This window comes from Oxyura jamaicensis, chromosome 4 (assembly GCF_011077185.1).
Source record: "Oxyura jamaicensis isolate SHBP4307 breed ruddy duck chromosome 4, BPBGC_Ojam_1.0, whole genome shotgun sequence".
Lineage (NCBI taxonomy): Eukaryota > Metazoa > Chordata > Aves > Anseriformes > Anatidae > Oxyura > Oxyura jamaicensis.
The window spans coordinates 4,626,433-4,649,506 of NC_048896.1; the positions used below are offsets into that span (position 1 = coordinate 4,626,433).

The window sequence follows — 23,074 nt, forward strand, 5'->3', positions numbered from 1 at the left end:
ATAAATTATTGCATATGATTACTTCTAAAAGTGTGTATCAAATACACTTTAAATCTTAAGATTTTGGATCCCAAACAACTAAGAAGGAGGCATTTTTTGGAATATAACTCTTAAATAGGAAGTCACAACAGTTTATATACACACAGGTATCACAAGATTTCAGAACTGGGTTTCAAGGTGCAATGACTACAGTACAGGAAGAAAATGCATCTTCCTTTTTTCTTTTGTCTTTGTTCTATTGAATCACATAAATAGGAGTCAGTAATGCTGGAGAAGGAAGATGATGAGTTGGCTTTCTGATAAATCCAACACCAGAAAATACATTTTTGGTTTATCCCCAGCACCTCCTCATCAATATGGTGAAAAGACACTGTAAGATACTTCTGGAGTATTGAAGAATTCAGTCTCTCTGGAACTATTTTTAGTGCTTATTGGCACTCTGTATATATTCTGAGCAACTCTTTCTGATTGATTAATCTGAAATTGCAGTATTATTTATTATAATAGTGTGCAGTGAAGGGGCATCTTGCATTTGCATTATATCACACACTTTTCTAGTTTAAAATGGTAGTTCCACTGTTATTTTCTCGCAGTAGTGCAAAAAGGATAAGCTTTTATGATTTGGAAAAGCACAGCTTCATTTATTTCAAAAGCAAAAAACTGATGCTGTGGTAGTTATATGTCCCACATAAACTTTCTCTTTTGGGATTTACAAAACCTTGCAGAGGGTGAAGGCCTTGAGCTATGCTAACTACCATGTTCATTTTAGCAGTGTTTGCACCAGGCTTACAATCTGTAAAAACTGTTTTTGAATGTTGGGAAAACCTAACTGTTGAGAAATCTAATCAAAAAGGAAGAAAAGATCTCTATTATATTAGGTTATTTTTCATTCTATTATATTTTGCCCACATTAATTGTAACTTTTCTACATTGATCTTGTTTTTTAATGTCAAAGTTCATAATGCAGTGATAACAGACATGAAAGTATGGTTTATGCATGTGAAAGAATGTCCTCGTGATGAAAATCCAGAGAAGATATTATTTTATCCAGTTATTTTCTTTGTGTTTCTGGATTTCAGAAAAGAGGTGTGTGTGTGAGATACTCAGGCCATTCAGATGAAAATTTCTCTCAACATTTTGTCCTAAAATGCTAACATAGAAGGAAGATACAGAGGTTTTACTCTCAGATGAACTTCAGTTTAAATGGGCCTCAGATCAAATAAGATACTCTTGCTAAGTAACTTACCGGTAAAAGGTTAGGATATGGATTTGAAGATGCCATCCATTTAAAGAAATCATATACTTTTTCTTAGCTGAAATATTTTTCGGGTGGATAAGAGGGAACATAATAATTTAATGAACATTAGTTTACAAACATTTGTATTTTTTAACAAGTCAACCTATCAGAGGTTTTCTATTTTATTTTTTTTTTTCAATTTGTCATGAGCCAAATCTGTATGTGTCCATCACCTTCAATTCCCACTGAAATTACCAGAAGTTGATGATCCTGGACAGTCTCTGCTCGAGGGTAAAGGAATTTTCAGAAACATCTCAGTTGTTTCTATGTTCTTTTATACAAGTGGCTGTCAGTTTGAATCCCCTTCTGCCTGAGAGTACTGATACAGTTATAGAGCAGCTAGTGAATAGCAAAGCATTAGGGATTCACACTGCTCCAACACCCAGTCAGCATTCATCTGAGAGCTCTAAAATGTGGGGTTAGGAGCCAAAGATACATTGCTTGGCTGTCGGACCGAAATGAGGTGGTGATTTAGGAGCTGTTCTGAACAGCAGTTCAGAACTGTTACCTTTTACCACCAAAAGCACAGTGATGTGTTAGAGAATTACATGACTAAAGCAGTCATTTATGTCTATTTGAAACAGAGTGTGATAGTGATAGGAAAAACATGAACAGAACTCATAGGAATCTTGACCCACAAATTAAAAGTCTGTAGTTGTTCTGACAAAGAGCTAGTGTTTCTAATATGTAAGGAACTTTACATCTGGAGAGGTTTTGCATTGTACAATTTTCTTATCTTTGCAATTTTTCTCTTTTGAGGTACTGTCACTTAGTTCACAAGGTAACCAACTGCATTAATTATGCACACATAAGTAACCTTTCTGTAAACTGCACACTGATAGGTGTATTAACTCAGCACTCTTAAAACAAAACAGCTGTCTAACAGGCTTTAATATTCTAGAATGCATGAACATGTTAACTGTACACTGTGAAGTATTCAGACAACAGACCTTTATTAGATGCTCAATACTCATGATATTATAGCTCTGAGTGTAGTAATAGACACCAGTTATAGGAATTTGTATCCATTATTGCCTATCATGTAGAATATTTTGTGTTTAGGGTTTCAGCTTGGCTTTGGGAATTCACATTTTCACATTCAAAGTGTCACCTGTGAAAGAAAATGCAAGTTTAATTTTCACATTTTATTAAAAATATTGTCCATTGCATAGCTATTGTCTAGTTTTCTGAATTAGAAATCGAAACTGCTGCTATAATCTTTTATTTGATAATGCAGCACTGTAGTTGTGTACCAGTTCCACATGTCTTGACAAAAGCAGATGAGGAAACAGAGGCTGAGACCCATCTTTTTTTCAGGAGATTTTTCAGGAGAACTGCAAAGGTTTTCCATCTTGCTACATATGAAATAATTAGCAGTTGGCAAACAACTGCATTAATTTCTGGACTTACTTAAAAGATTTCAGGATCCTTTGGATGCAAGATTGTGTTTCAGCCAAAGGTTTTATTATAAAGTAATTACTTTCAAGTAATTCAGGAATTCATTAAAATGGGAACCTGAGGTTGTGTTTTAACATTTTATGTTAGCTGTTTTTGTATGGTTATATAGCACAATATTCTTTCCCTTCCTCCCATTTTCCCTATTTCTTTGAGAAATTACTATGTTCTATCAACTTATAAGTGTAAGTGTATGAGGTGTTTTGGACACAACAGACCATACCACTTTTTCCTATTTCTCTTGACGATGAAGCCCACTTTCCAATTTATGGCCTGAAAGAACATTCATTACAATGCAAATGTAGTCAACATCCCATGGATTTTGTGAAATACTGTGATAAGAGACTGTGATTGATAAGAGACTGTGATACCTCAATGTGTACAAGGCAAGTTTATGTGTAGACTTTAGGTGCACCTTGCTACATGCAGTCCTGTCTGTAACACTTGAAGCTCTTATAGATTATTATGTTAGGTGTCCATGTTTCATTGTTTATGTATTTATTCACCTACCTAAATGTTCAATTTTTTAAAAAACTCTCTAATTTTTTATTTACTTGGCAGCCCAAAACAGCTCCGAAAAGGACATTTGGATCCATTACGAATGACCAGGTAAATATACAGAAGGCAGAGTTCAATAAGTATGCCAGTTTCATCATTTTAGAGATTATTTTATGCATGAATATTCTGAAAGGGTTGTTATAAAAATTGAATAAGGTAACAGAACTGGTTATAGCCCTGAGAAAGGATCTTGTGATTAGGGCTCAGCGCCTCTTAAAGCTAGTCTTGGCTCTGAGATGGGCATAGCTTTGTTCTGCCTCAAATAACTAGGTTACATTGCTTGAACCGTCTTTTTAGATTTAAAAAGTTAATGTTTTTTATTTCTCACTCCCATCTTCCTATAGTTAAGAAGACAAAGTAACGAATTTTTTTAATCAATTAATTTAATGGTGAAGGGTACTATATAAATATTAATTACCTATTATACTACTTCTCAAGTCACATAGCCTTCCTAGTGCGAATGAAACCTTCAGATCACTGGGATAATGTGGTGACTGAGGTATACTTCAGTCCAAATAACAATCTATCCCTATAGGAAATACTGACTTCACCCATGTTTTGATGATGATAAATCAAAACTTAATCCTGAAGGTTTTCCTTCACGTTTCTCTCCGGCTTTTTAACTCAATTTTTTTTGCTCATGCAGGAGAGAATTAGATATTTGTAATCTTCAAAATTTGTTTCATGAATGTTTCATCATTTTCAGGACTGTTTAGAGTGGAACAATTCTCTGTTCTTAGAAAATGCAGTTAATAAAATGCAGCATATCACCATACCTAATCTTATCCCTTAAACAATGTGAAGCAGATTTGCCTAAATTAGGAAAAGGCATAATTTTTGTAATATTCTTTTTATTTCAGTGGTTTAAAAAGATGTATAATCCTCTAATGAATAGTAAGAAATTCTCTTGAATACTGTTTTTTTCCATATAGAAAAATTAATCAAGTGGTAATAATTGACCTGGAAGAGCTCTTTGCATTCTTTTGTGTTTCTCCAGTAGCTTACTGCTGGTAATGGAGAATTGAAGCTATATATTTTATATCAAGTCATATGTTATAATTAAAAATATATTTCTCATACTTGATAGTTAAAGAAAAGCAGAAATGTGTATGCATATATATAGCTGCTTGTATTGAAGGTCTATATGAAGTGTTTGTTGTAGTTGTGGGATCTAATGACAGAATAATCAGTGCCCATCTGTCAAGTTGTGTACAAATAAAGAAGAAAAAGATAGCTGACGTGTTTTGTTTTATTTTTTTTTTTCCTTTTTTATTTTTTTTTCTTTTTTTTATTTCCCTCCAGCTTCTGTTATATTTTTCTGGAAATCTATATTAAAATATAGAATATGTAATTCATAATTTCTCAGTAGTTCTGCAATTTATTTCAACTAACTTCTAGCCAGATTGAAGATGAAGAGGAAACCCACACTTCGCCTTCTTGAAGAGATCAGTGTAGAATTACCATTCAAAAAATTAACCCAATTGATTCAAAATGTAAATCTTACACTTCTTGTAAGAAAAATCTTTTCATGTCTTCTGTTGAAGAATCCAAAGTTGTATTTTTTTAATTGTTTCAAAATGTATTCCAGTTCACTTTAGACTGTCTCTGTTTGCAACGTAATGTTACAAATGCCGTGCAAGTAGCACAGTAATGTTTGAAACGTGGATGTTCTTTTCCATGAAAGAAATGATTACTTATGTAAGGTCAAATTCTGGCTTTGAGAAAACACATCAATGAAAGAATACAGCCTTACACAGAATTAGACCTACAAATGTGTTCATATAATGGTGGGTAGCAAGATGCAGTGAATACAGATCTTTTAACAACAATGAGAAATAAGGAAACTTGCATATTGGGAACATTTTCTTTCCCTTTGGTCTGAAGTGTCTCAAATCTGTTCAGAACACACATAATTAGGACTAAAGGTGAAAGATAAGCACAATAAATGCAGAAAGACCCGGGCTAGAAGCAGTTGTTGCAAGAATGACACATACAAATAAAATCCTAACTACTCAGCATTTTTATCAATGCTTTATTCTCCTGTTTATCCTGTACACTCAGCATTAATGATCTGTGTTTTAGCTCTGCCCTTACAGAAAATATGGCTGCAAAACTGCCTTTACATCCTTTCTTCTTCTGAAGGTTGAGTGATGGGAGAATAGGAATAGAAAAGAGGATAATTATGATATTCTTAATCTCTGCTCATTTGAAGACACAGCAGAAGAGGGAATCTAGATCTAGATTCCAATTTTTGTATTAGCATACTCTGTCAACACAAGGGATTTTAAATGAAGCCATGTTTGTGCAATATGTATAGCATTTGCTATTCCAGGGGTGTTTTGTATTCAACAATCCCCGTGAAAAGAAGTGATTATTTTCAAAGTGAAAGTCATAGTTCTGTGATATTTTTTTAAAATGAAAATATATCTTCTTCTCTCACTTAGATCGTAATTTTCACTACAAATAGAAAATAAATCATGATGAAGGAAGGGATAATTTTAAGGAATTTATGTATTTCCAATAAACTGTTATGGCTTAGTTTTGTCTGAACAATCTAATGACTGAATTGTATAGTGAGTCCCTCTTTGGTGCTTGTGGGTGGTGGTTTTTGCTTTTTTGCTTTGTATGCTAGGGATTTCAGATCATGTCCAGAGTTGTTCCATGAACTGTGAAATAGTCCCTTTATCTTTGTTGTTTTCCTTGAAATTGAGGATTGGATTAGATCATCCAGTGTATGCATACTACTTTGCCTTTGGACATGGTTGAACTTTGGCTACATTCCTCTTCTTTACACTCAGTGGTACGGTACAGAAAGCAAATTACATCTGCCCAAGAATTCTAATTTATTTTATTTTATTTTTTTCTGTAGAAAGAGAGCAAATGGTTTAAAAAAGAAACAAAGACGACAACAAAAACCAATATATTGTGTCCCCCTGCTCCCAGAACAATCAAACACAAAACCCCTGTTATTCTAAATTATTAGTTTCTTCATGTGTTTGCTCTGAAGCTTGCTTAAGGCTCCTGGTCTTAAAGCATAATTGGATGTTGCAAACTAGCAGTAAATACACAAATGTGTATTCCTGTATGCCTCCACCCCCCATATATATGTTTCATGACAATTTCAAAACATTAATGAGATTATTCTCTGCTTAATTATACTGCTGTGCTAAAGTTTTTTCTTTCTGTGTCTTGTAGGGTCAAAATGTGTTTGGTCTTGATATAATTGAGACACCTGAGGGAGATAAGTGGCCTCAACTGATTGTCCAGCAGATCCTGGATAGGGAGCAGAAGGATACCTATGTGATGAAAATTAAAGTTGAAGATGGTGGAAGCCCTCCAAGATCTAGCACTGCCATCCTGCAAGTCACAGTGACTGATGTGAATGATAATCGCCCAGTCTTCAAAGAAAATGACATTGAAGTTAGTATTCCAGAAAATGCTCCAGTAGGCACCTCTGTTTCTCAGCTCCATGCCACTGATGCAGACCTGGGCTCAAATGCACAAATCCACTTCTATTTCAGCAATCAGATCTCCAGTTTGGCCAAAAGGCTGTTTGCCATTGATAATGCCACTGGTCTTATCACCATAAGAGAACCGCTAGACAGAGAGGAATCTCCTGTACACAAATTAACTGTTTTGGCAAGTGATGGCAGTTCAACTCCATCAAGAGCAACAGTGACTGTTAATGTCACAGATATTAATGACAATGTCCCATCAATAGACACAAGATACATCATCAATCCAGTGAATGGGACGGTGCTTTTGTCTGAGAAAGCTCCACTTAATACAAAAATTGCATTAATAACAGTAATGGACAAGGATGCTGATCTGAATGGAAAGGTTACTTGTTTTACAGATCATGATGTCCCTTTTAGGCTGAAGCCAGTGTTTGATAATCAGTTTCTTCTGGAAACAGCCACATTTCTAGATTATGAAGCAACACGGGAATATGCTATTAAAATAGTGGCTTCAGATTCAGGGAAACCTCCCTTAAACCAGTCTGCAATGCTCCTGATCAAAATTAAAGATGAAAATGATAATGCCCCAGTTTTTACACAGCCTGTTATAGGTCTTTCCATCCCTGAAAACAATGCTCCAGGTACTCAGCTAACCAAGATAAGTGCTACAGATGCTGACAGTGGGCGCAATGCTGAGATCAGCTATATTCTGGGTTCTGATGCACCCCCCATTTTCAACCTTGACCGCCGTACAGGCATTCTGACAGCAGTCAGAAAGTTGGACAGAGAAAAGCAAGACAGGTACTCCTTCACTGTACTAGCTAAGGATAACGGGACGCCACCCTTGCAGACCAATGCTACTGTGACAGTGTCAGTTCTGGACCAGAATGATAACAGCCCTGCTTTCACACATAATGAATATAATTTCTATGTGCCAGAAAACTTACCCATGTATGGCACAGTAGGGCTTATCACAGTAACAGATGCTGACTCTGGAGAAAATGCTGCGGTCACTCTCTCTATATTAAATGGTAGAGATAATTTCATTATAGATCCACTTACTGGTGTAATAAGGCCTAACATTACCTTTGATAGGGAACAACAGGGGTCATACACTTTTCAGGTGAAAGCTGTGGATGGAGGAAGACTGCAGCGTTCCTCAACTGCCAAAGTGACCATCAATGTTGTTGATGTAAATGACAACAGGCCTGTTTTTGTTATTCCTTCATCTAATTATTCATATGAGTTGGTTCCAACATCATCCAGTCCAGGGTCTGTAGTTACTAAAGTCTTTGCAGTTGACAATGACACAGGCATGAATGCAGAGCTCCGTTACAGCATCATAGGTGGGAACTCAAGGGGCTTGTTTACAATTGACCAATTAACAGGCAATATTACTTTGAAAGAGAAGGTAATTACATCAGATCGTGGCTTGCATAGACTGGTGATAAAAGTCAATGACCTAGGACAGCCAGAGTCTCTTTATACTATAGCTCTTGTGCATTTGTTTGTGAATGAGACAGTCACCAATAGTTCCTATGTACAAGAGCTAGTGCGCAGGAATATGGAAACTCCAGTTGGCCAGAACATTGGGGATGGTGAGGTAACCCCACAAACCAATGATTATGTCAAGATCATAATTGCGATTATTGCAGGAACAATGACAGTTATTCTGGTAATTTTTGTTACTGCTTTAGTACGGTGCCGCCAGACGCCCAGGCACAAAGTAGTCCAAAAAAACAAGCAGAGTGGTGAATGGGTTTCCCCAAACCAAGAGAATAGGCAGATCAAGAAGAAGAAGAAGAAGAAGAAGCGCTCTCCAAAAAGTCTCCTCCTCAACTTTGTGACTATTGAAGAATCTAAGCCTGATGATCCTGGCCATGAGCACATAAATGGCACTTTAGACATTCCTGTAGAGCTAGAAGAACAGACTATGGGAAAATATAACTGGGCCACCACACCAACCACATTTAAACCTGATAGCCCAGATTTGGCAAAGCACTACAAGTCTGCTTCTCCACAGCCTACCTTTCAAATTAAACCTGAGACTCCTGTACCCCCCAAGAAGCACCATGTCATTCAGGAACTGCCTCTAGATAACACCTTTGTGGTGGGCTGTGACTCACTCTCCAAGTGCTCATCAAGCAGCTCGGACCCTTACAGTGTTTCCGAATGCAGCTGTCAAGGAGGCTTCAAGACCCCAGGCCCCATTCACACCAGACAGGTAATGGAAATTTTAAGGTTCTCTCTTTCTCCACTTCTTACTTTTCTATTCATATAGCTCTATCTCTGAGCACTGCATAATAACTTTTTCTGCAAGGATTGAAAGTTTGAAAGGTCATGTTTGATCCGGGCAGTGAAATGTAAACAATTTGAGATCCATCAGTGTTAACGGGAAATAATTAAAGTGATTTCTGGCTGTAAGGAAATGGAGCATTGAATTATTTCACTGGTGGGTATTCCTGACTGCAGATGGCAGTATGGCACTTCCTGCATTACTACAGTATGTTGTGCAGCTCTGTGAGACAGAGGGGTTATGATACTGTCCTCTGTAGTATTGTATGCTCAAGAATTGAAGTAATCTAGGCCAGGTGGAAAGCAATAAAGCTTTACAGGATCTGATAAGTGGTTCTTAATATTAATGGAGTCTGGAATTGCAACCTTCATTTGGGCACAGCTTTAATTCAAGGTCCCTCAAAAGCAGGCAACGATTTTCCTCTGAGAGCTTCAGTGCCATTTTCAGACTAGAAAAGTACTGGACTACTTAAATCTTGTAGAATGATGCAGTCAACAGCCAAAGCTGGGAGAAAATTAGAAGCATCAGTATAATTACTCTCACTTTTTAGCAGCTATGCTTGATAATACAGATACTAGCTTCTCAGAAATTAAGTACAGCATAGGAAATGTCTAAAGATTCCTTAATTTAAAATTAAATTAAAATGAGGACCTATAAGACACTATAGAAAGGCTGTAAGTCACTGGAAATTGAATCTAGTTTCTATCCATGTTCTGCAAAAAAAAGACTTTGTTATATCATTGATAATATATTTTAATATTATTGTTTGGGAACATATCCTCAGCATGACTAAGTCTGCTAGACTTTTTGTTCCAGGTGAGGTTCTGAATTTTCTTCTATGGGCTTTCTTTTATTACCACTACATTGATATCAAAATATTCCTAAAAAAACTCTCTATGCACACTATGCATCATATTATTAAAAATTACAGGACGGGTCGGTTATTTTACCTTATTCACCTTAACACAGTTTTGTATGGTAGCTCATATTGCTCTGTGCTATAAAAATTCCATTTTTTGCTGAGTTGCGTTAACTGAAAAGCCTTTTCCTAATTTATTCATCTTGTTGAACTCTCATAACTCCAAGGAGGGTGTTGCTGTTTTCAGCATCTCTGGAGGCCTGATCCAAGTGATTTTTCAATTGAATACAGGGACTCCAGTGTAGCTCCTCTGAGCCAAAAAGGTTCTTACATTGTCTGCTCAAAAACACTTCGTAATGCAGTAATTCTGCTAACAAAGAAGGTAAACTTATGACACTCTAGGTCTTTACTAACCTAGTTCTTCAATTTTCAGGCGCTTTTAAAGGAGAATGGAAAGCAATTCTCTTCTGCAGAAGCCGGTTGGGAAAAAGCATTTTCTTTTATCTGTACCTTAAAGGTCAATGACAGGCGTTTCCTGTCGGGGAGAGCAGGATAGAACTGTTTGCTTTGCAGTGCTCATTACTTGACAGTAGCTTGTCTTTATATAGCTGTACCTGAAAGTATATATGTGTAATATATATAATATATATGTATGATGCTCAGAATATACCATATTGATTTTGTTAAATCTCCAGTTATCCTTCTTTAGGTTTAATTTTCAATATGAAAGTGACCACATTGCTGGAGAAATTATAAATACTCTCTGACAATGGCCCTTTATGCTAGCTAGAAAACAACATTGACCATTCAACACATGAATTGATATTTGTATTACTTATTTATATATAATACAAATAATGCATTTATTTACATAAATTAGGCAAGGGAGGCCATTTGAGTTAAATCCTTTGTGTTGGACTTCGATCACAATACCAAAATAGTATTTCATGATAGGTGAGAACAAATATATTTCTTTAACCTCAGTGGATTTTTTAAGTCACTCTTACTCCTATCCTGTTTTTGTATGTTGTGGTCTGTGTAGTTTTACCTGCTGTGGAGCTAAAGAAGGTGACTCAGGACAGACTAACTTAAGAGTTGTCACTGTCAGCTAGTAAAGAAATTAAACAAACAAAAGTAATTTTCTACCACAATACTTCAGATGTCATGCTGCCCTCCATCCTCCATCCTTGGAGACTACCAGGATGTTTGTGGTTAATGATGCGTTTATGTTAAACACTCTTGGAATTTTCAGAAAAATGTAGGACAGCCAAGAGAAATGAATATAATAAGTTCAGTTAAAAAGGCAGATGTGCCAGTTTGAGAAATGAAAATCAGAAAGATGTTTAATGTGAGAAAAAATACTTTACTTTAACAATTACTGTGATGCATCCCTTTTACAAGCCAGAAGCTCTCTGAAGGAGAAGACTAAAGAAGATTACACTCATTGTGAAGATATTTGTTTTCATTTTCTAATGGATGTTGATATTAACAGGCTTAACATCTCAGCTGTTCTTAGCTTGGTTCATTCAATGCAAGCCTAAATTTCTACTCAGATACTTGAAAAACTGAGTTAAAGATAAAAATTATGTGGTTTTATATTGTTTTGTTTTATAAGCTCTAAATTCTGTGCATGTCTGAATGGTATTGATTCAGATCACTAAAAAAAAGGCAATTATTTATTTGCTTTACTGTTAAATTTGTTGAAGTGGTCTCTGAAATAACAGAAAATCATAACAATTGTACTCAAAAAACATGCAAGAGAAGATGAAAAGGTTTTTATACTGAAAAAAAAAAAACAAAATATCTCTTCAGTGGCTATGTGGGCAAATGAATATGGGAATAGCAACAGCTGAAAGTTTTATGGGGAAGGAATCAGAGACTCCTGAAGCAGCTGAGGACACATTGGATCATCTACTACAGGAAGCTCGAGAGAAAAATGTGTGGTGCTAATGGTAGTACAAGGAAGAAGAGAGAAAAAGCTTCTCTGTGTACTTGTGTGTGAGGAAGGGCAATGGAAAGAGATGTTATTATTATTTTAGTCACACAGCAGAAATTAATGAATACTAGTGACAGTGAATTGGAACCTTCAGAATAGCATGCTTTCTTGTGGGATGCTGTATGTAGATGTAATTGTATTAAAGAAATTTTACCATGTGATACGTTGTGAAGGGGCTTCTTGTTCATTATATGTTTTTTCAAAGTAGGATATATAGCTTGTAAAATCCAGCTAACTTCCAGTGTCATCAGGTTTTCATTGTTTCAGTAGTCATCGGCTTCTTACCAGAATGTACTTCTTTGGTAGAAAAACATACAGCACGTGTACAGTTTATCTGTCCGCAAGCTTGTAAAAGCTCAATTGCTTTTGACATTTACCTTAGTGAGAGCAGACTCTATGAGCTATTCCATACTGTCACAAATCTTTTTTTAATTTGCATTGGAATGATGAAAAGAAAGGACAGTTTTTTTTTTTTGTCTAGTTTTCCTCCAATATGAAACAATTTTTTAATCTGAAAGTTTCACTCAGGTACTTTCAACATTCAGACAATTCAAATGCCTGTCTAGGTAGGCATCAACCTGTCTAATCAAAGCATGTGTAATTACGCTATACAGTGTTATCTCTGACAGCTGGGTTCTACAAAACTATGGCCACAAAGGTTCATTAAAATTTCCCATGCATCCTCCTCCTTCATGTCTTCTTCTCTTAATTAATGTGATTCCCAACATTGATTCATTTGAAAATAGTATAATGCATATTATAGGAACAGAAAAAATCTCATAAAGTAATCATCTGCTCACTGAAGAAGGGTTCTGTAGCCTTTTTTATTGTCATCTTAAACTTTGACTCCAGGAAAAGTTTTATTTGACCTTCTGTTAATGAAGAAGCATGACTGGTCATGAAGGCAGTGGCACAAATTGGTTCAGTTTCAGTCCACCTCTCCAACTGGTAGAGCTGTAATATATCATCACGCTCTGAATCTATGATTTTGTACTTGGTGCTTCTGCCTGCTTTGCAGTGGACTGTGGTTTGTATGTTAACATCTCCACTGCTAGCACACGATACCATCTTTGGAAGGTTGTTAAGAGAATGAACAGGCATACAGATTGATTTTTGATTTTTCTCATATTTACCGCTGTAAATCTTCATTAATTGACTTTATGTGCTAGGATTCTGCCATGTGTGAACATACCCATATGTATGAATGGAAATTTCAAATGACACAGTGATTTTTGCTGAACTTGTTTGTTGGAAACTTACTGGAGATAGACATTCTATTTCTTTTAAAACTCTAAATGGAAACTAGACCTCATTTAAAATATATTGCCTTTTGGGGGCCTACTGTCTCACTAGCAACTGCTTAGACATGCTTATAGTTATGGTATATTTGATCTTCTGGTTATGATTTGAAATGTGGTGAAATGTCATTACAGTTTTCCACTTGCTATGAGAGCAGTATGCTTAGAATTTGAGTTAAAAGAATATTGCAGTTTCCCAAAACAAACAGCTCTGGAAACTCACCTGATATGTAAATCCTTAGATGCAATATTTGTTGTTTTGGATAATAAGTGGTTTTAATCTATTATCCTGTAATCATCAGTAGGCAATGCTGATGTGCCTGATATTTGAAAGGTGTATAGGTAACACCGGTGTTTTGTGGAGTAAGTTACACTCCAGGAACATTTTCTTTTAAACATCAGATAAGTTTGTTGGTATAAGCACTTCCCAGAAGCTGTTTCAAAAGTGATCACTATGATTCTGACTATTCTTGTTATTTTCTCTTAATTTTCTGGCTGCTAATTTTGCTGGTAATTCTGATATGCTGTGATGTATATATACATTTCAGAAAGAAAATATGGAATTCACATCTGGAGGAAAAAGATTTCACTGAAGGATAAGTGAAATTTGCTGTCTTTTAAGTTAGCGAGCAGTGACTTGAATGTGCAGTATTACTGAAGCAAAATTGGTCAAGAAAAGGTTTTCTTCTGTGGAACAATTTGGAATTATTTTCTTCCAGAATGTGTTGCATTCAATGATCTGCACTTGATTGCAATTTTCTGACCAGAGAGTGACTAGTGTCTTGTTGACTGTTATTGGTAGTGTTTTCTTTCCTGAGAGATAATTGATCTGAATGGCTTCATTTCATTGAATTTTGTGGACTTTAACTCTGTTGATGATAAACATGGATTAAAGATGCAAAATATTCTTCAAAACAAAATACTGAATGTTCTTTTTAGCTCTTAGGGAATATGCTCTTAAATGAAATCTGCTAAAACCCTATAGAATGTGTTTTAGGTAGTCTTGGTAGTCTTCTGATGTATCTGTACACTTGATACAACACTCGGGGTTTCAAGCTGATAAATTAAAAAGTAGTAAGAAACCTAGGGTAACGTGTGTAGAAGCTGTTTCTGTGACTCCAGTTTTAGCATTTTTGTTGTGTGTATATAGAAGCGTGCAGATCTTAGTGTGTGTATAAAAACCTGTAAACACACACACGACACTCCTGAGTGGTTGGTTACTTAGAAACAAAATAGTTAGGTACTTCTCAAACCATAGTGATTGACATGGTAGAAATTTGGAAGGAAACTTTACGATATATGGGGAAAAATATTCAGGAAAGGGCTTTTCTCATGCTGTTTCTCTGTTTGCCAGCTCTGAACGTCATCGCATCTGATGTTATATACTGAAGTCGTACGTGTACACAATGATGTTAAGCCAGCAAACATGAAAACAAGGAAATAGCACGAGAAAGCCCTTGTCCTGTCTCTGATTGCCGAAGAAATTTATCGTCTGATCTCCAGAGGGGTTTGGAAGTGACGATGAACTGTTCAAGCTGCCCTACTGAAAGGTATCAAGGGCAAAATTTTTTTAAAAGGAAAAGACAAAAAAAATTTAGTACATTGTGCTATAGTGTTCTATAACGTAGTTTTGCTAAGAAAAAAGTAATGTGACCCATCATTCCTCACGGTTGGCAATTATGGTAAATCTATTGTTTTCTAATTATGCTTGTAATCATCTTCTTGTCCCAGATTTTTTCCTTATTTATTTTAGTTGAAACAATTAGAAGTTTTAATTATATAAGTATATTAAAAGGGAGCAATAAATTTTATTCATGCTTTAAAAAAAGAATGTAAAGTTCTTTATACTCCCTGCATTAAAAAGAAAAGCAAATGAATTGTTGTCATATATAGCACCATTACACATATTAAGAATTAAGTGGTATTTATATCTATTCCATAATATTTTTAATGATAATATTGCTGCTATGGATCATAAATAGAACTGATCAAATCACCGCTTTCTCATTTTATAGGCACAGCAGTAGCATTGAAAAAGTACTTTCTGCTTTCTTGACCACCATTTTTTGTAAAAAATGATCACCTTTTAAATAGCTCAAAAGTATTCACTTAACTTCCTAAAATAAAATCTAATTTGCATTTTGCTTGCTGGAATCTAGATAATGCATAACAGGTGCTATACACCTAATCGTTTGAAATACTTTTATTTTAGAAAAATCATAAATCCAGTGACTTACTCTTTAGTGTGATAAAATAGGAAATAATATACATTTGTTGGAACCTAGAACTTTTTGCACTGTTAGCCTGTACGTGGGGAAAAAAAAGGCTTTTTTTTTTTTTTTTCCCTCCAAATTATTTCTCTATATAGTTAACTTTTTTTTTTTCTTTAATTTAAATTTGTTTTGTTATTTAGTATGGCTCATTTAACAAATATAATTTGAGTATCGTTGCTTGGTTTGCAGCCTGCTTGCAAGTTCTTGTATATCGCTTCACATTTTAGAAAATAATGCTAAATATGTAACATCTATAATATTTGCATTTCATATGCAATGCAAAATCTCTTAGGAAGCAAAGGAGTATAAAGAACCCTGTTTTCTGCACTTATATGAAGACATGTAATATTAGTTTGCTAGAATAAAATGAATGACACTTTTAACTGGGATGTATACAGTATGTATAACTTTCTTTTAAAGGCAAAATTATTAATGATTGATCAATTAGACTACAACATAAAATCACACCTCACTGTATGTTTGATGTAAAGATATTTATAGGCTTGTACTTACTATTCACATTGCCTCAGTTCTTAGACTGCAGAATGTCTACCATGAGTGTTGCCTATAGTATCCTCCACATTTGCTATCTGGCTCCTTCAAAAATGTGTATTTGGCTATTTGATCTGTAAAATAAATTCTATTAATACTGAATTATGTATTGTAATTTAGCATATTGTATTTCATAATTATAGCTATGACTGTTAAAGAAAAAAAATAATTCCTATAATGAGGTCATTTTCTTGAGAAGATGTTTATGTATCTGTAAGACAGTTTTGCTCTTTCTTGTTACCATATCCTTTTATCATTTATGCTTCAAATTAAGCAACACATTCAGCGGTTAGGCATACAGTAATTATATTTATTTACACAATACCACAACTCAGCCAGTTGTTTTGGTTTGAAACATCATTCTGGATATAGTAAGGAGTTTATTCAAGACGTATTGTTGAGTGTAACTAAAGATGGGTACTGCCTATTGCTATTACGGTTGTTTACTTAGATGCCTCATAGTTGGGTGATGGGAAGCATGTAAAGCTATTTGTTAAGAGTAATTAACCTTTGGCCTGGTAGAGTTGTTCATTAGGAAGACAGTAGGATTTCATGGACTTCTTTTTCTGCTTTTTCTTTTTTTTATTGAATCTTTAGATTTTTGTCCTTGTAGTAGATAGGTTTGATGTCCTTGATAATAGGTTTGACTTCCTTGGTGAGAAAACTCATGTATGTAAAATTCATGTTTGATTAAGAAAAGCACCAAATAATTTGAATGCTTCTTTTGAGACTGTTGTTTTGTTTTGATTTGAGGAATACTTTTCTGAGATACTGGACAGGGTTCATCTGCATGCTAGAGGACTGCACGCCCTCTATAAGTGCCTACTTTCTTACACTAAGTATGAAGAGAACCTTTGATAAGTTGTGCTTGTCATTTATTGATATGAATGTTAATTGTTCATGAGAAAAATACCTCATGATTCTTTATCTCTTTTGTTTTTAAACTAGCTGAAGGTCTATCTTTTTTCCTAGTATTTCACTTGTCAGATCATTATATTCTATAAATAAATAGTTATAGAATAATCTAGGATGATTTTAAACTTCAGAAAAGATACATATATGAAATAAAGGCTCATCAGGTGGTTGGATTATTGGTCCAAATCAGTAATCTCTCTTCTAGTTCTCTCATGAGTCAGCACAGCCAAATACAATAACCCTTCAAATGAACTAAGGGAAAAAACAGCAACCTCCTAAGTGGTTCAGTTTCATGTGTTTCTCTGTTTCCATTTCTGGTTCCTTACATTTAAATATTATTTTCTACAAAGTGATTCTTTTACAGACTGGAGTAAGACTAGTTCAGAGAGCTCATTTCCTTCTGATGATTAAATACATTCATGATAGTCTCATGAAAGCCTAATGTGTACTTAGCAAATGTGTATGTGTGCTGAATATTAATTTGTACACTTTTCAAAGAGGTAAAGGATAAGTGGAGGCCAGTCAAAAAGATTCTATCTTTAGATTTTTATTTTTTTTAATGAATATTAGCAACCTGAGTCAAAGTGAGGCATATGTCAGTGTTAAAAATACTTTTTTTTTCAAGTGTTTTCACCTACAGAAATAGTCTTTCTGGCTGCATGGAAGTCAGAGTAAATTAAGAACAAGAGTTACTGAGTTGACCACATTTAAAATTGAAAACTATTTATTTTCTTTGGAATATCAAACATACCTTCTGTGTTATTTTATTGTGATTTAGACTGTGATTACTACTATTCACCATTATCTCAGTAAAATTCTTGAGAGATTTATCCTTTTGTTCTGTGCACATTGCCACCCTTGTCACCAATGCAGAAAGATCTTTGTCTATAGATAGTCCTAGAGTTTGTTTTGGTTAGCTACAGTGCTATGTGTGGCTCAGCAACAAGAAAAGCTCTTTATTTGTTGACAGTTTTACAGTGTAAATTAGTTGCATTGCATTGCAATGCCAGTAGCCAAAGATGGCTCAGATTTGCTGTTCTGCATCCTGTGTCATATTGTCAATGTCTGGATTTCATATGGTTGTGTGTCTACCAAAGCTCAGTGTCATTCTGTCTCAAACACACCCTGATGTCAAGTGAGTCACTCCAAGGAAAAGCACACAATCTGCAGGTTGCTTGAAAGCTGCCTATCATATCAGAAAATATATTGGACTTTTTATTGGTTGTTTTTTATTGGGCTAAACCACCACAGGAGGATATCTTTATATCCTTCTGAATTTCTTTGAATAGAGCACTGCTAAAGGGCAATAGGGTGCTGTCAAAAGCAAAGCACATTTGTGGTGTAAATAACTTTTTTTTAAAAAAAAAACAACAACAACAAAAAAACATAAACTATAATGTTGTTGTTACTACACATTTTCAATGATTTCCTATTCTACCATACTACAAATATTTATGGCATAGCCTGGTGTTAAGTATTATTTGTAAAATCTTTTTAACAAATCTTTCTGAGTATATATTTTTGCTTTCATACTGAACTACCGAGCACTGTTCCTTTTATGTCTTATTTATCTGTTTCCAAAATAAATTCTGTTTAAAGATTATATTTATATATGTTTTGGAGAAGCACTGTTTTCAAGTACACCTTTGGTCTCTTTGCTCAGAGATGTCTGCATGCACACTGTCAAAGCTATATGTATGCCAATATTTTTTACAGTGATTTGAGTCTATAATTATTAAATTTAATTTACCACACAGAGATTACTAGTAAGCATATTCCTTAGCAGCATGTACTTTTTATTGTCATTTTCTTCAAAGAATTTGGTCTAAGCAGGACTTTCCAAGAGTCGCACATCCTCTAGCAATGTTTACATGTATGAGTGCTTATATAGTTTGTATAGATATATATAGTCTACATATTTATATCTGTGTATGTGTGTATTTTCTGTGCATGTGTATGTAAAAAGAGCATGAAGGTGTATGTACACACACATATATTTCAAATTCAATTAGCACAGGTTACAGGCAGCATATTTTACATAGAATAGAACTGTAGCTATATGCATATCTCAATACCCAATATATGTCTTTTGCTATGAAAGATAGCCAAGCACTAGGGTTTTGCTTTGCACATTACCTGGAGGTTGGTCTTCTCTTTTGAGAATGTTCTGTGTTCTGTATTGGAAAGTGACTCTTGATAACTTGGAGGTTAGGCTACCATATGATAAATATAGTTTAAATTTCTGTTCTCCGATATTTCACTTTTCAGTTCTGATGGTACATTCCAGTACTGAGGGCTGGAAAATATGTCCTTCCCTATTATAAAATACTTTTTTTTTCTTGTTGTATAGGTACTCTCTTAAATCTCATCACTGAAAATGTCATGAAAATGATGTTTCTCTACCTCCTCCAAATTGTGAGCCCCTGCAGATTTCATAAATAAACATATATAAATTGAACCCAGTTATTTAAATTAATATAGAAGTATATTAAATAATTATGCTATCAAGAGTTTTTCAGGGGTATTACCGACTTCTGCAGTCTTTTAAACAACCTTTTTTTTTTTTTTTCATTTGTATTTAGTATGTTTTTATTTTTTGGAAGGTGTTCATAAAAGCTCAAACAGCTTATTTACAATAAAAGCTAAATGGTGATATCAAATATTTGAGGTTTGACTTCCCACCACTGAATAGCAGCTATGAATTATCAGCTGAATTCCAGTCCTTTTTCTCAGTATATTTTTCATCCTTTTTCTCCTAAGAGATATCCATGGAAATTCAATGGATGAACTGAGTTCTTCTTATGTTCTCTGTTTACTGCTAGGCTGTGATGTTATTTGTCTTTCTTTGTGATCTGATCAGCAGAGTTTGATATGAAATTTGAATCTAAGACCTTTCCTCAAAAGAATTTCCTCCTTTTCATTGTCTGGCAGTTCAAAAACTTCCCTTTCATCCTGTACATAAATCGCAAATAAATCATAGGCATATAGGCCACTTGACACTAATATGGATCTGAAAGACTCCACTAATAGACCCTCCCTCACAAAAATATTTTTTGTAGATCCTTCTCTAAACCATCGATGGGCTGATGCTTCCTTCCTTTCTCCTCTGCCTGCCCCATCCTCCCCACCCCAATAAAAAGAAAACAGATGACGAATTCATCTCTTATCCAGACACTAGTGCACATGTATTTCAGATAAGCAAATGACCCACAGACAAATGTACTTCACAGCTGAATGATATTTGGAATCTCCTTTCCTTTGAACTTTTAAAATATTTGAGTAACTGGAAGACATGTCTTTTCCTAAATATTTCCACTACTTGGATGTACTTTGTGGGGAGAAACAATTCAGGGAAAGAAATAAATCTCTTATTCTAAACAGGTAGTGAGTATCACAAACTCTGTAACTGATACTTTTGTATTAAATATCAAATTAAATACAAAGTAACAGTTACATATTTTCTGGCATAAATGAACCTTTATACCTTCTTACAAAGTAAGAATACATCAGAATACTTTGTTAATTCTCAAGCATTATGTATTCCATGGTATACCAAAATTTCTGTCTCTTTGGTCAAGTTATCCTAGAATATTTGGCTTGAATTTAAGAAAATATTTTGGCTTACATACATGTGATACATTGGTTTTATTTTTGCAGGGAGTGAACACAAATTGTTCTTAATTTTCAACTCAATTTGTTGATAAGTTGTTTTGTACAATCTTAATGCTAAGAAACATGAAAGCATTATGAAATATTTGAAAGAAACTAATAGACTACAATAATAATATTAATTCTTGCACCCAGCTAAATGAAGAATACTTTTGCCTCAGCTATTTAATGCTATATATCTTTCAAGACTGTCTGTCAACCAAAGTTGGCAGCGTCTTCCATGGACAAGGTCATGATCACATTCAGGACCTAGGCAGCGTTAGGATAAAAGGGGGAAAAAAAATAAAAGATCCTGCTAGTGTATATTTTTTCTTGTGGTAAGATAGCTCTATCAGTATCTGAAGTTCTGCATTGGAGAACTTTGCAGATGTAGCTTTGAGTCACATTCTGCCACATTCAGACATACTTTCTTAATTGGCTTAATGTGTAATTATAAAATAAAAGAAGCAGAATGTTGCTTTCTACCTAATAATGTATGCAAATGCATGGATGTGTGTTCACACGTGATTTTAAAGTTTGACTGGTATCAGGCTTACCTAGTGATTTTAAGGTAAGATGTCTAAATTATATTATTTGACTGATTTTTATTGACTGTTAGAAATTTTGTTTCCCTACCTTGGGAAGTTAATGTATGTTGAACTGAAAGTGAAAAAGAAATGCAACTTAGACTTTAAAAGTGTATGGTACAGTTTTTTTTTAACTGGATGAAACTACTTAATTGTTAAGGACATTATAAAAAGCTTGCCGCATGATTTACCTTTTTGCCATTTTTAAACTTAACCTGAGGTAAGTATATTAACATGATAGTTAATATATAACAATAACATCTTCTATCTTTGTCACCTTTTTTTTCTTTAAATAGATTTGAAATTAAAAAGGTACTCATAAGCAGTTATTGTATTCCTCTCAAGAGGGGAGCAAAACATTGATTTGTGTTTTCGAGCTTAGCAGAAAGGAGGCAGTGATTTCTACAGCCTGCTGAGATTTTGGTAGCTGTTGATTTCAAAGTTAACATCCAGAACTGTTGTAATTTATAGAACAAATGTCTCTTCCAATTCATGGTAAACTCAAGACTCAGTAAGAGCAGCAGCTGAGAGTTGCTGCCATTTGTAAAGGTATGTCTGATACTGTTATTACCAGCGGTAATCAGCATTATTGTATTCACTGTCTTACAGTTCATGCAGAGTCATCTAGATCTTTTTAGAATTCACTGAGAACAATGGTTATACCAGAAATATACAAGAAAATCCTGTTCTCCTCCCTCAAAATACACTAAGCTACTCTACCAAATACAACTATCTAATGTCTGATAAGACACATTGAAGTAAGATAATTGTATGTGGATCTTTATTCTTCACACTAAGTATTTACCGTTTAAATCTTACTTTACTCATTATAGGGCTGTAGAAGCTTAACGCAGACATATGCACAAAGAGATGTTTTCTAATACTTTCACATGCCTGATTTCTCCATCAGGAGGTATTTTAAGATATTTCTTGCTGTTTTAGTAGCCTGTCTGAATGCATTTTTGCATGGCCTGATTTTTTTATTATTATTATTTATTTTAATCCAGCAAAATTATGTCAGTAATTCAAAAGCAGGGATGAGCAGATTGAAGTTCTTGTGGGATAATTGTCAAACCTACTAATTTCAAATATATTAGGATTCCTGAGGATTCCTTCAAACTTCATGTTAAATCAAAGATAGTTGCTTCCAAGTATGTGACAAATATAGTTTCAGAAAGTAGTAGCATTTTTATTATTACTATTATTATTATTATTATTTCATTTTATGGCCAAAGTTCTGAAGTAACACATGATAAGTGACCTCTGCTGATTCAATTCCCTTTTTTTGTTGTAATTATTGTAAGGCCACTTCTCTGTATTATTCATTTGACCAGCTTCCTAACTCAAGGTACTTCATATCCCATTCATCAAATATTTTCCTTGTTCTTTCAGGGTTTAAAAGAACATTAGTACTTTTATATTCTAACACTGTGTGAGATTCCTGTTTTCTGCTCTCTATAAAAAGAGTTTCTCTATTTTAATATTAATGTATTGAAACTGTGATTTATTTTTGATCAAACACTCTGGACATCATAAAAGCATTTAGGTTGGAAGAGACCTCCAGGATCAACTAGTCCAACCTATGACATACATAAGCTTTTGCTGTAGGCATTTTGTCAACTTAGTGTTCGACAAAAGCACGTTGGAAATAACCAAAAGAATTAGTATTGTATATACGAATCTCCTCTGTCAAAATAAAATAATTATTTAGAACATTAGTGAGTAATAGAGACTTCCTTCCTTCCTTCCTTCCTTCCTTCCTTCCTTCCTTCCTTCCTTCCTTCCTTCCTTCCTTCCTTCCTTCCTTCCTTCCTTCCTTCCTTCCTTCCTTCCTTCCTTCCTTCCTTCCTTCCTTCCTTCCTTCCTTCCTTCCTTCCTCCCT

General features: G+C 34.5%; 1 protein-coding gene across 14 annotated transcripts in view; it reads left to right on the top strand.

Annotated features, from left to right (window-relative positions):
• PCDH11X (protocadherin 11 X-linked) overlaps positions 1-23,074 on the top strand; it is a 489,383-nt gene that overhangs the window by 68,719 nt on the left and 397,590 nt on the right. For 12 of the 14 annotated variants that reach the window (XM_035323623.1, XM_035323624.1, XM_035323625.1 and 9 more), the window contains 2 exons: positions 3,314-3,361; positions 6,506-8,992. In XM_035323623.1, coding sequence (XP_035179514.1) covers positions 3,314-3,361; positions 6,506-8,992 — 2,535 coding nt within the window. Of the gene's footprint in view, positions 1-3,313; positions 3,362-6,505; positions 8,993-14,571; positions 16,336-23,074 lie in introns of those variants that run through there. The other 2 variants (XM_035323636.1, XM_035323627.1) reach the window with 2 other exon arrangements.